Source organism: Amphiura filiformis, chromosome 1 (assembly GCF_039555335.1).
Source record: "Amphiura filiformis chromosome 1, Afil_fr2py, whole genome shotgun sequence".
Classification (NCBI taxonomy): Eukaryota; Metazoa; Echinodermata; class Ophiuroidea; order Amphilepidida; family Amphiuridae; genus Amphiura; species Amphiura filiformis.
Genome location: NC_092628.1, coordinates 44,578,228 through 44,592,569, shown reverse-complemented (window position 1 = coordinate 44,592,569; position 14,342 = coordinate 44,578,228). Strand labels below are relative to the sequence as shown.

The following is a 14,342-nucleotide window of genomic DNA, read 5'->3' as shown; positions in this document are numbered from 1 at the left end:
TGTGCTATCAGCAGTAGATAGCAGATACACAAGTGTGTTACTAGCAGTAGCAAAGCAGATGAAGTAGTGAATCTATCAGCAATAGATAGCAGATAACTATCAAGAGTAGATAGCAGATGAAGTAGCATGTTATCAGCTAGTAGATGAAGTAGTGTGCTATCAGTAGTAGCTAGCAGATGAAGTAGTGTGCTATCAACAGCTGCTAGTAGATGAAGTAGAGTGCTATCAGCAGTAGATAGCAGATAAAGTTGTTATGCTATTGGCAGTAGATAGATGAAGTAGTGTGCTATCAACAGCTGCTAGCAGATGAAGTAGTGTACTATCAGCAGTAGATAGCAGATACACTAGTGTGTTACCAGCAGTAGCTAGCAGATGAAATAGTGTGCTATCAGCAGTAGCTAGCAGATGAAGTAGTGTGCTATCAAACAGCTGCTAGCAGATGAAGCAGCGTGCTATCAACAGTATATAGCAGATGAAGTAGTGTGTTACCAGCAGTAGCTGGCAGATGAAGTAGTGTGATATCAACAGTTGCTAGCAGATGCACTAGTGTGTTACCAGCAGTAGCTAGCAGATGAAGTAGTGTGATATCAACAGTTGCTAGCAGATGAAGCAGTGTGCTATCAGCAGTAGATAGCAGATACACTAGTGTGTTACCAGCAGTAGCTAGCAGATGAAGTAGTGTACTATCAGCAGTAGATAACAGATACACTAGTGTGTTACCAGCAGTAGCTAGCAGATGAAGCAGTGTGCTATCAGCAGTAGATAGCAGATACACTAGTGTGTTACCAGCAGTAGATAGCAGATACACTAGTGTGTTACCAGCAGTAGCTAGCAGATGAAGCAGTGTGCTATCAGCAGTAGATAGCAGATACACTAGTGTGTTACCAGCAGTAGATAGCAGATACACTAGTGTGTTACCAGCAGTAGATAGCAGATACACTAGTGTGTTACCAGCAGTAGCTAGCAGATGAAGTAGTGTGCTATCAGCAGTAGCTAGCAGATGAAGTAGTGTGCTACCAGCAGTAGATAGCAGATACACTAGTGTGTTACCAGCAGTAGCTAGCAGATGAAGTATTGTGCTATCAGCAGTAGCCAGTAGATGAAGTAGTGAATCTATCTGCAGTAGATAGCAGATAAAGTAGTGAGCTAGCAGGATTATATCGCAGATGAAGTAGTATGTTACCAGCTATAGATAGCAAATGAAGTGTGTTCAGTCTAAATACAGTAGATAGTAGATGAAATAGTGTGCTATCAACAGTAGCTAGCTTTATGCAGATAAAGCACTATGCTACTCAGTAAAATATAGCAGATGAATTAGTGATTAGCAGTAGAAAACACAAGCAGTAGATGGCAAATTGCAATCGATATAACATGCAGCCGATAGTGAGTAAAGGGGTGTTGTTATCACTTGTAAGCACATGTGCATGTATACATACACCCATGTCCACACCCGCCTACTTGTAATAAGGCCTGCAACCATGAACTTTTGTTGACTAGAAAAGACCCAACCAACCTTGGACCTCCATGGACCAAAATTAACTACCAAACCAAAGACACCCACCTAACACACCAAACTTTTTACACACCAAGGACAGACCCAGCCCCTACCCAAACAAACATAATGGCAAATTACACATTGCTCTGTATTGTGTCCCTATTTAGGCAGAAAAAATTCCGTAGAAATCATGTTCCATGGTTGTAGGTCAGTCTTCACAAAAAACACAAACACACCCCACCCTCACAGACAACCACCCCTACCACCAGAAGGCACACGCACACAAAAACACTTTTCCTTGTCAACTTTTCCGGCCCCTAGATATAAACAATCCCGTGAACCCATCCTATTTCTAGTACATTCAAAACAAGATTCATGTCACTTCTAACAACTCATTCATTTTTGCCAGACAACAACAAAAATGCCAACATGAATCTAGTGAAATGTCAAAACTCTCATGGTGGTATTGACCGGCGAGGACTGTATATCAAATAACCCAAGAGCTATACTTATGTCCCAGGGACTGCAAAAGAGTACTTACTTTTTTATTTTTAACAAGAATTACAATTTTCAGTTGTAAAGAAGAAAAACTTAACGCTTGATAACTTTTACACTGGCTTCCAGAGAAGAACGGCCTTCTCTTGCAGTCTTGCTCTGATCAATGCGCACACCCTGTTAAAGTCTGTTCGGCTTTTATAAGGCAGAAAAAAATAAGACTCATAACACAGTGTATTGATATAGAATGGCCTGCACACAGTTGGGTCCAATGCTTACGCTAGTTGTGCATTGCGTAATGAGTGACTGGCGCATGCTTATATGAATTTATGCGAGCGTGAGTTGGGACTTTATTGACGCGCGCAGTAACAAAACCCGAATAATTTCCGCCTTATATAAGCCAAACAAACTTTAATGAGTGACATAGGCAGGGCTTTGTATCCCTTTGCACACCTTCATGAGCGCCGAATGCAGCTTTGACGCGTAATTGGCCAATCAGATTACCGCTCTGTTGTTATGATTGTGCGGTGATTGAATTAGCCAATCACGATCCCACTTCTGTATTTACCCCAGGGCTGTAAATTCGGAGAGAATTGGAAAATTAACTTTTGCAACAATTTCCTAAACTCAAAATTGATTTTTCTAAATTCATGTGTATTCCACAAGCAGTAAGTTAACTTGATTGCTAGAAAAGTTTGTGAGTAGAGGGCGGTTAAACGGAAAGTCATTAGTACAAACCGTCCTCCAAAAGACATGCAAATGCATGGAGTACAATACCAATCGCCTGTTAAAGTGGTATTGATTCTCCACGCACTTGCATGTCTTCTGGAGAACGATTTGAACTAATGACCTTTCGTGCAATCGCCGGATGAAGTTTAACAAAAATGCACCCTTGTATGCATTTTATGTGCACCATGGATGAGAGAGGTCCACTATTCTCTGAAAGCTAGTATAATTGATTTAGGGATGTTTTACACATCAGTGATGTGTGCGTTTAACGTATTAACACGCGAAGGCAACGGCGTGGCCCTAACATGTTAGAAACTATGCATTAATATGATGTATTATTTGAGCAAGTTTCATGTAAATTATTAAGGTTATCTTCAGATTTTGTACTTTCAATTATTGTTTAGCATTGAAAAATGGAAAATTGAAGGTTGAAAATGACTGTTAACATGGTTCGTTGTGAACAATTCCAGTGAAAAATGATGTTAACTACTAATATAAACCAGCTTCCGGAGCAAGAAGAAATACAATGTACTGTAAACTGACTTGTTCACAATTGTGATACAATGATAACTCCAGTATGTTTTCTAATCAAAACACAACTTTCAAATATAAAGTAGTAAATTGGAAAACATTCAAAAATGCAAAACAAACAGCTCACAGTTAGCCACAAGTTATTCTCAAATTCCCTCTATCTAGCCCATATTACCAGCCTTGCGTAGACAAGTTAAGTTGCTGCACACTTATGGCCCCACCTAAAACTCTTACATCAGCTAGCTATCAATTCCCCATCCTCATTTAATACAGTGAAGACATTAATACAAAGTCAAAAACAACTGAGGAGCTTTCTAATTTCTCCAATGACTCTAAGTAAACTCTGTATAATGTGCAGTGCAATTTACCAAACAAATCTATCTTATTATGCTGCATTTAACAAATGATTTGCAACAAAACACTACGTGTAAGCCATACTGCAACAACAACTCCCTCCCTCCGGTTAATGGCCTAAAGCAGCTGTAGCTAAAGGCTATAACATGTTCTCAGATTTTCTTTTCTTTTTTAAATATCAAATGGCTACCTCAGAAACAATGTGGTAATCAGCCTTGCAGTTGCAGAATTGTTAAATTTCTACTTGCCCATTGGGCAAGTCCACTTGGAAATCACACTTGCCCAACTTATGTATTAACCATAGGTGGAATATGAGGTATTTTCTGGAATATAGGAAATGCTCTGAGCTTGTTTTATACAGATTATTTGAGTTGGGCTAAGTACACTGATCAAAATCTCTTTTATAAAAGCAAATCAGACATACCGTTTTCATAATACATCAATTAAATGTTTTTTGTATCTGGTTGCTTTTATCAATAATCAACATGTTTGTTTAATGAGCTAAAATAACTGGAATGTTTGCAAACATACAATTCATGCCAATATTTTGCTCAAACTCAATGCATAGATGCTCAGGGTACTTTTATTTTGCAGACTTTTGCCTTGAAACTTGGTCAAAGTTTTTCTAATGTACTGGTATTATATTGTCCAACCACCAATAAGCTAATTTGTAGATAGCTAAAATTCTCATACAATTTACATGTTTTTGATAGGAAGTGTTGTAAACTTTTGTGACACTTCAGGTTTTACGATAGTTTTGAGAAATGAAACATTTGTTGCAAAATCTTGCTTACAAATATGGCTATATTCAAAACTTTTCTACAAATTTTCTCCAAAGTTTTAAAGTTATGTAACAGCACACAGAGAGGAAAAGTAGATTTGACCAATACATTACTTTATCGAATCTTGGAAACCAAGATTTGGTACAATTAATGAATAGGGTGCAACTTGCTAGACTTGAGTCAAGTCCTCATTTACAGAGTTTAGGGTTAGGATTTAGGGTTAGGTAGTGCAGTCTTGTAATAAGTCTAGTAGAGTTGCACCCTATTCGGCAATCGCTTCCAAGATTTTAACAATCTTTGAACAAGTGGTTTTGTAAATGTAAACATGAGCAAGCCGAGTTCAGAAATCGTTGATAAGCTTACAAGTACAAAATTGAATCAAGTATTATACTTGATTCATTTTATTATAATTTCTTAAATGTGTTCCCCAGAGATTACGATGCGCAGGCCACAGGGGGAAATGATACAGCTTGTATTGCTTTGCATCAAATCCCAAAAGGCCTCAGTACATAACTGCACCAAAAATCAGCTAAATTTCAAACAAGCAAATTTTTAACAAAAATTCTTTACAAGTGAGCAAGTGTTTTAGATGTAACCACTAACCATCATATAACAGTTGAAGAGTATACTTAGACTAGTTCTACCAGCTATGTGAAAAAAGTATCTCTAAATAAACAATATCAGTGCACCTGCATGCTTGTACTTCCCAACTGTTTATATCAAACTTGGATAGAACAAGAAGCTACTTTTGAACACTGTGAAATCCTAAGTGACGTTAAATTGATTCTAAAAGAGAAATTTTTTTACATTATACTAGGATAAATATAGAGGCACTCTTATAGATTGATAAAACGCATGCTAATGCATGTACCTATTATATCTTAAAATAAGTACATTTGGAAAGTGCAGATGAACAAACAATGTCCTGATTTTGAGCAGATTTTTTTGCTTTGCTCTTTTACCACTAGAACTAGTTTTATCTAAACTTTTTATTTCTACTTTGTTTTGAACACTTTGTTTGCATGGAGAAACTTCTTGGAAAGGTGAACTCAACTTGAGGATGTTAACCCAATTTTTTTGGCTGTCAAAGATTTTTTTTTTAAATTTGTAATTCTTTATTCTGATGGAAAGTTAAATTACAACAATTTTTATTTTAAGAATATTTTTTTAAGTATTTAGGATTTTGTTGGAAACTAAAAATCTAAAATTTTGGGAAATCCGAATTGCTAGGGTTAAATTTGAAAGTACAAATCAGGGGTTCTCAATTACATTTGCTTGTGGACCACGGAATACCAAAATCATTTCACAGATCTGTGTCTGAGGGCCAGTAAAAAAGTTGTAAAAAAGTTGTGGCTGCGTAGGTTTGAATAATGATAAGTAAAAGAGTCCAAGAGCAGAAATATTTGGTGTCAAACCACATTTGTATAGATTTATTTATGTAGCAAAATTAAACACTAATTTTCGGTCATAGACCTTTGTCAAGTGATGACCTTTTGCGTGCGGGAAAACAAAGGAAGAGGAAAGAAAAGAAACGCGTGAGGAGTCGTGCGCGGAGCCGTGCGTGAAAACATAAATTGAAATGCGCGAGGTCTATCGCGACGCAAAGGGGGAAGACACGCAAAAGGTCAAAATCAAAATTACTGCAAAGAAAAATGAAGGAAATAAAGAAAGAAAAGTAAAGTAAAGAGAAAAGAAGAGAAGAGAAAAGAAAAATTAGAGTAAAGAAAAGAAACCTGTGTCTGAGGGCCAAATACACCTCGCTTTGCTATGCTTTCTGTACGTATCAGAGCTATTCAAAGGCCGGTAGGCCAGATCTGGTCCAGGGGCTGCCTATTGAAAACCCCTGGTATAAACATTTAGACTTTTAGAGAATGGCAACTACACATCTGAAAGTCCCTGTGAGGCTGACATACATTTTATTTCAATGAGATAGCTGGATATGATTACATTTTTTTTTATTTTTTTATACTTTAAGCAAATTGTGCAGTATAGGTTCTACCAATAACTTATCATCACCTAAAATCAGGGAATTCATTCAAGTGTATAAACATGCAAGTTTAAACTTGGATAAAAAACTTTTTTCTTTCTTATATAAAGTATCAAGTTTGATAGTTCAATGACCTGCTGTGCAATGACATTACCGTACAGGACATTTGCTTCAAAACATATCAGTTATTTTAATGTGTACAAATTAAATACACACACGCTTTCAACAACTCTTCGACGTACGGTTTGGAGTGGCTACTCACACGTAGGTAAATAATGGAATGCGTTGGTTATGCATTACCGAGACACTAAACATGCCTATCTCATCATACTCCATGTTTTATTAAACAAATTTCATGTTGTCTGCACAAAGTTTGTTTTTACAATATCATAGAAGAGTCTGAGTAAATGTTAACCATTGGAAAGTCAACAACTTGTAGCTATAATAATTGAAGTGGATTTTTTCTTAAACAACTTGAGTAGATTGTTCACTGAACTATCATGGTAACTTTTCTCCACGATTCCATGGTGAATGAAACATGAGAAAACAACGCAACAGGGCAGTCAATCATAGTGCTGGAACTCAAAGAACGGAAAAAAGTGTCTGTGCACACTGCACATGAATCAAAATTGACATACAAAATCGTATTCTGATCATATCAGCTTACGCCAAGTTTACTAAGGTATAAAAGATTTGAACCTGGGACATCAGTGTCTCTCTTTCTTGGCAACTCTATGTAAAGAATAAATTAGGCTCATACCACTTCAATCTCAATAACTGTGTAACTTTTAATCACAAAAAAATATGTTTCCATGTATTTGCATATATGTTTATAAGGATGGACAGAGCAGGTGTGTCAAATGTTGTTAATTAGTGATCTAGTATATAGGAAACAATTATGTTATAAATATGGTTAATTTGGAACAATGATGATTTTGCACAAATAAACTGCTCAAATAAAAAAAGTCTGCAGTCATGTAACCGTCCTACACCAAAACCTGATCTTGTATGACAATTTGATTGATATGGTCATGTGCAAAATCTTGTTAGCTCCAATTTGATACCAAAAACTCAAAAGTGACAAAGATTGATACCAATTTATGGCATTTTGTGTATTTTCAAAAGTTGCAAATCAAAACAATACATGCGGTCGAAATTGCTTAGCGTGGCAATGTGGTCAAGCTTGCTTGCCCACGATGGCCCCTGTCGACTATCACAAGTGCGCGCTTTATTCAACTGTTAATTTAAAACGCATGGATTACAGTGCTTTACTGATGGTCGCGCTCTGCCATTCACATCTACAGGTCCGTGTGGTCCGTTTTTAGCAAACCTTTGGTAGCAAACTTATATCAAATTGGAGCTAATAAGATTCTGCACACTCCCTTATCAATCAAATTGGCATAACAAGATCAGATTTTGGTGTAGGACGGGTGACATGACTGCGGACTTTCTTTATTTGAGCAATTTATATGTGTACTAAATCACAACTTCAACAAAGTTAATTATAGGGACCAATCTAAGGTACAAAGTTAATCTATTTTATGTTGTTGATATGTAATTTTTATTGAAAAAATAGTTTTTAGCCAATAAAAATAAAATAAATTTTAAACTGATTAAGAATGCAATATAAAAGATAGGAATTCTTCTTTTTACTATCTACTATTGTATACCTGTAATTGTGGATACTGGGACAAGTAAGAAAACAATAAAAACAACAATTCCTCTCTTTTATTATCTAATTAGCTGATGAAAGTACGATATCAGCAGTAGATTAGCAATTCCAAAGTATTATGTCAGTGTTAACAGTAGATAGATACTATACCTGATGCAGAAATGTGCTATCAGCAGTAGATAGCTGATAAAATATTGTGATAGCAACAAAGCAAGGGTGGGGCCGGTAACTCGGTCCCAGGATTTGAAGTTGGAGGATTTGAAGTTGGAGGATTACAAACTCAAAGAAAGTATGGTAAATGTTAATTATTCCATTCTTAACATGTATCGTTAACAAGTCTCTTGTCTCAGGTACTTTTCCAAGTGAGCTCAAGCTTGCTTACATCCGTCCTCTTCTGAAGAAATCAGGTCTTGACAAACAGGATTTGAAGAACTATAGACCTGTTGCTAATTTGAGTTTCCTTGGGAAACTGATTGAACGTGTTGTTAATGCTCGCCTATGGTGTATCATTACTCAATACAACTTGCAAGACCCCTTTCAGTCTCGCGTGATAGACCGAACCATAGCATTGAAACTGCTTTAACAAGAGTTCATAATGACATTCTTCGTGAAATGGACAATGGGAGAATTACAGCACTGGTTTTACTCGATCTCAGCGCTGCCTTTGATACCGTCGATCATAGTATTTTGTTGTCTAGACTCGAAGCTGACATTGGTATCAAAGGGACAGCGCTGAGATGGTGTGAATCCTATCTTGAGGACAGAGCTCAGTGTGTCCGTAGGCTAATCATCTTCAAATACTGTACACCTGAACTATTCTGTGCCTCAGGGTTCAGTAATAGGCCCGCAGTGGTTTGTCATATATACTTCTCCTCTTCGCAATATAATCCTGAAACATGGACTTGAATACCAAGTATATGCAGATGACACCCAATTGTACTCAGCTTTTGACCCAAACCAAGAGGCTGCCAACAACTGTATTTCTCGAATGGAAGCATGTGTTGAAGATATTCGTCATTGGATGAAAGACAACTACCTGAAACTTAATGACAATAAAACAGAGTTCATACTCTTTGGTTCTAAACATAATCTCAGTAAGATTATCATACCACACATAAAAATCGGTGATTCAACTATTGCTCCCGTTTCACAAGTTCGCAACCTTGGTGTTATTATGGACAGTACAATGACTCTGGTTCCTCATATCTCATCTGTTATCAAATCTGCCTCTTTTCAACTCAGAAATCTTGGCAAGATTAGCAGATACCTAAGCCCACAAGCCACAGAACAATTGGTCCATGCTTTTGTATCATCTCGCTTGGACATGGGTGATGCCATTCTGTTTGGACTTCCAAAAGATCAAATTCACAGATTGCAACTCAAACAAAATACCGCTGCTAGACTGGTCACTCAGTACAAAACCTTCTGAACACATCTCTCCTGTTTTGTTTGACTTACACTGGCTCCCTGTTAACTTCCGCTTAAATACAAACTTATGTTGCTCGCACCGTGTTTTCAATGGAATTGCTCCCCCATACATATATGAACTTCTTGACTTTTACAACCCTTCTCGCCCCGGTCTCCGTTCCGCAAATAAAACCCTCCTTGTTCAACCTAAATCATCTCGGTCATGGGGTGATCGCGCCTTCTCTGTGGCAGCCCCTCGCATATGGAACAGTCTTCCCAATTTTATTCGCAGATGCTCGTCAATCGAGTCATTCAAATCCTCACTCAAGAAACATTTTTTCGAACTTGCTTATGAGCTGGATTAATTTGTAGTTTACTATGTTATTTTTTACTTCATGTATCTTGAAATGTACTATTGTTGATTGCATTTGTTCCTTGTTTCCATTTTTCCTGCTGGTATATTTTGTTTTTTTCTGTATGCGCCACTTAGCGTTTATTGCGGATCTCTTGCGCTTTACAAGTGTACATATTATTATTATCATTATTATTATTAATGATACAAGCAGCCTCAACTACCGAACAACGATATCATGGACTCAAGACCACTGAAAACACAGCCTCTCAACAAAGGACAAGTAATGAAGTAGCATGATTGGGAAATTTTATAGTTAACAAGTAGTGTGCTACCAATAATAGATATTTCATAAAGGAGTGCAATACAAAAAATTGATAAATGCTATACAGTAAGTTTTCAAGCGCAAGTCAAACATTTTGGGGATGATTTAAAATTGCATGTGCATTCTGAAGTTTTCAAATGTATTTTTACTTGTCTATTTCTTTGTGTAACTTTAATAAAGCAGTAAAAGCACTCATCCTTTTTGTGTGTTTCTTCAACTCTGTTCAGCCATTTTTAAACATTTCATAATAACTTTAAAAAGCTATCACACCACACACATATGGGATCTTATATTCTTAGTCAGAGATTTTTTATCAAATAATTATGCTCCATTAATGACTCAATTTGGTTGTAAAAATATGGTAGTGGAAATTGTTATTGCAATATAAAATCTGCCCTACAAAAGTGAAGGGTTCACCACCTACAGGGTGTATCAGAAAATAATAAGTAAAACCTACATCATACCAACCAGTTTTCAGGAAAAATACAGATTTCCGTAAAATCTCCTGCATCAAAAGTTCAAACGCAATTGCATAGGTCTGTAAATAAGTTCATCAGGATTGTCAATAGATATCATTTTGTAAATTTTCTTGTTATCAAATCCAAGTGAATATTGGGTAAAATGATGTTAAAACATACTACCTATGATGACGTTTTCGTACTACATCGTAGCACTTACTCAAATCGACTGACCAATTCTCCCAATCCTCCTCTGCTTCCTATCAGAGCTTGACATTGGTGGTGCTGTTTTGGGCTTTAGGAGCTGGTCACAGATATGCGGTCATTTAGTAAGGCATACAAAAAAATTGCTTTGATTGGCATAACATAAAAGAAATTAGGGTAGGTAGGTCGGGATTTTTTTTATTATTCTACTAAATCTTACCTGTTTTCAAATATTAAAAGATGGTGAGACACGCAGGATATCATGAGACGTTTAAATGCATATTTTTAACTTCTTATCACTTTCAAACAGTCACATCATAATTTGTTCTATTTATAGAGCACTTATTTTCCATAATATATCAAATTTAAATGATTTTTTTTTGTCTTTTCCTCATCAAAATTAACAAAACTTTTCAGAGTCGGCACAAGTTTTTTGGCGTCATTGGTGTTGCTGATTTTGCTACCTTATTCTTTGTATGCTGTCCTCAAATATCTGACATAGCATGCTATCAGCAGTAGATAACTCACAGGCTGATGAAGGACTGTGCACTAAAGATTTATCCTATACAGAGGTAGCCTAGTACAAGACGGAGTTTTGACAAGAAGCTAATTTCCTGTATGCTTGCTGCAAGGAAGACCCGGGCTGGAAATACCAGTATTACATATTATCTAGCATAGGCTCCCCAAGATTTTAAATAGTGGGGTGCCCATCCATATCTGCTGAAATTATTGCAGGGCACTGTGGTCACCAAAATTGTTTGTGGGAGCAGGCACCCCTGGTTCCGGAGCCATTGCCCAGGCAAATTTGAAAGTTAATGGAAATATGGGAAATACCATACTATTATCTATGCCCTGGAATGCTCAATTTTTCAAAAGGGAATTTCTTAGAGGCAAATGTTTACTTGACTAAGTTGAAGTTGGTTTACAACAAGTTTTGTCCACCCAATGTCTCTATTGTGACATCCAGTAAATACCAATTTTAAGCTTACTCACATGATAATGACATGGAGATTTCTACATTTTGGCCACTTTTTCATCACTTCATAGAAACAATTACTAGTATGGCATTTATAAGACAGCCTCTCCCTCTATGTTTATTACAGACAAATATGTAACAAGAAATACAAATAAGATTGGTGCAAAACAATTTGTTACCCAAGAACTTTTAATCAAAGTCTCTCGAGTTTAACATTTTATTAATAATCTCTTACCAGTTTCAAAGCAGGCATCAAATATCAAATGGCCTTTCTTTGGTCTGCCAGAATACAGAGGTGGTACTACTGCAAACTTATTAAGGTTCCCTACTACGGCATCTTCACTTCCGCTCTCACTCCCTGAAAATAAAAAAAACATAAATATCTATTCGATTATCAATTTAAAAAGAGATCAACATTTACAGACTACTACCCCTGGCCATCTTTGAGGCATTATAGGTATTTACCCCTGGGCCCTGACAAGCCTGATCTTTCGTTGGTCTTCAAGAATGAAATAAGGAACCTGGCAGGCTTATGGAGGTTTTGGCCCAACCCATGACCATGAAAAACAGTGGAAAATTCAACAAAAACTAAATAATAATAAACATAATTTTTCTTCCGGTTCGCCATTGCAAATAACAGACCTGAAACTGACCTTACAAGAGAAAAATGCTTTTAAAAAAAAAGAGGAAAATAGTGCAAAATTGGGCTCCATTTGAAACTTGCCTTCCCTCAAATGGAAGATTTAGATTGAATCTTTCTCAGAGGGTGTATGAAATTCAAATGGAGCTTCCTAATGTGTTCATTCCATTTGAAATCCATACTCCCCTGTGATCTTCCACAGGGGAGTATGGATTTTAAATGGAATATTGCCCATTCTTGTCCTCTTTTGGGGAAAGAAAGGGACAGTGATTGAGAGATAACGACCATCAATTTTCCAACCAACAAATTGAATCGATCGGGAGGGCGAGTTAGCGCAGCGGTAGTTCCCTCGCTTTGCACCACTGAGGTCCCGGGTTCAAGCCCTGGCGCGGCGCGGCCCAAGGACTCATGTGCACTTGTTTTATCCCGATTCCATGCTCGCTCTCGCAGGTTTTCTCCGTGATCTCCGGTTTCCTCCTGCTTTCAAAAAATCGGTGATTAGTTGTTTGGTTATCAAAAACTTCTTTCATCCAATGGAATTTGGGGAGCTGCACAGATCGATAAATGGTGGATGTTACAATCTAAGTGCGGATAGGTTTGCGCTATTCCGGCTGCACAATGCCTAGTTGATGCGATCTGATTGTGATGATTCACCATGGCAGCGAAATTACAGCGCTTTGAACACTCTGTGATCTGTGGTAAGGCGCTATAAATACTGAAATTTATTATTCATTTATTTATTTATCTAATTGTACACAGATTGATTTCCATTCCTTTGAAATGGAAAAAAGTCTGTTCAGGCAACAACAAAATCCTGTTTTACAGGCAGATGGACTTGGCAAGTCAGGTTGGTCATTTTTTTCTGGGCGTTAAATGACGTTAAAAATGACATTAAAAATAACAGAAAGCTTGACAAATCTATACAAAAAAATAAAAAAACTCTATTGCATACAATTAAAAAACTTAAAATAGAAACAGTAATTTCACTGAAGTAAAAGCAAGAAAACCAAGTTACACTAACCTTCTTTTATTTTATTTCCTTAACCGAATTAACAAGTTCACTTAAAAATCAAGTGTCTGACCTTTAAGACAGACAAGTCAAACAAAACACATTTTAGTAGCATATTTAACTCTTATTATGCTGAAGGCAACTTGGGATTTTAAACTACAAAACGGACCGTTAAAAATGAATTAGTCAGTCTGTTTATACAGTAATAAACATGGTTATATTCTCCGTATCTAAATATATCTCAAATTCTATCTTTTATTGACATGCACCACATTTATTTTAAAGAGTTGTCCTTCATATACCACACTGCATCACGGAAAAGATTAAATGTTCATGACATGACCTGTATTTGGTGATGAATTTCCATAAAAATACAATTTTCTTATTTTGAAATAAACCTACTTCACAGCTTACACTCATGAATGATGAATAAATGATCACTTCTTTTCCCTCTCTTATACTTTTTTGTTTCTATTTTTCTTTTTTCCTACTTGAGTAACCCACTAGGGCAAACACATTCAGCCTTGCAAATTCACGTCTACGGTTTATTTTTGGCCACAGCTTTATCAAAAAGCTAGAGTAACAAAATACTTGTGTTGCATATGTTGAACTAGAAAACAGACCGGGGAAATTTTAGCACGGCTCATTTCACCCCTATAAAAATCCCTGTTTTATTCTAAAACCTTCAGGCAAGGTTCACAGGTAGACTGCAACAGAAAACTGTTGTAATGAACTTTTGAAATACTATGCGATCGCAAAAGTTGCAAAAGTCAGCACAAGGATGTCAAGTGGAATCAACTGAAAAAATTGCTCGATTTTTTTTTTCAACATTGTGTTTGAAATAGTTTTGATGAAAATACATTCGAATAAGTACAGGTCTATAACTATTTGTTTGTTTTTGTGTTTGCTTGCTTTTGTTTATTTCT

At 36.6% G+C, this 14,342-nt stretch overlaps 1 protein-coding gene across 1 annotated transcript in view; it reads right to left on the bottom strand.

Moving 5' to 3' along the window:
* Window positions 1–14,342, bottom strand: part of LOC140160713 (cytosolic carboxypeptidase 6-like) — a 230,224-nt gene that overhangs the window by 208,540 nt on the left and 7,342 nt on the right. Inside the window, exon 2 of the mRNA XM_072184008.1 lies at window positions 12,003–12,125. Within this exon, the coding sequence (XP_072040109.1) occupies window positions 12,003–12,125 (123 nt within the window). The remainder of the gene's footprint in view (window positions 1–12,002; window positions 12,126–14,342) is intronic.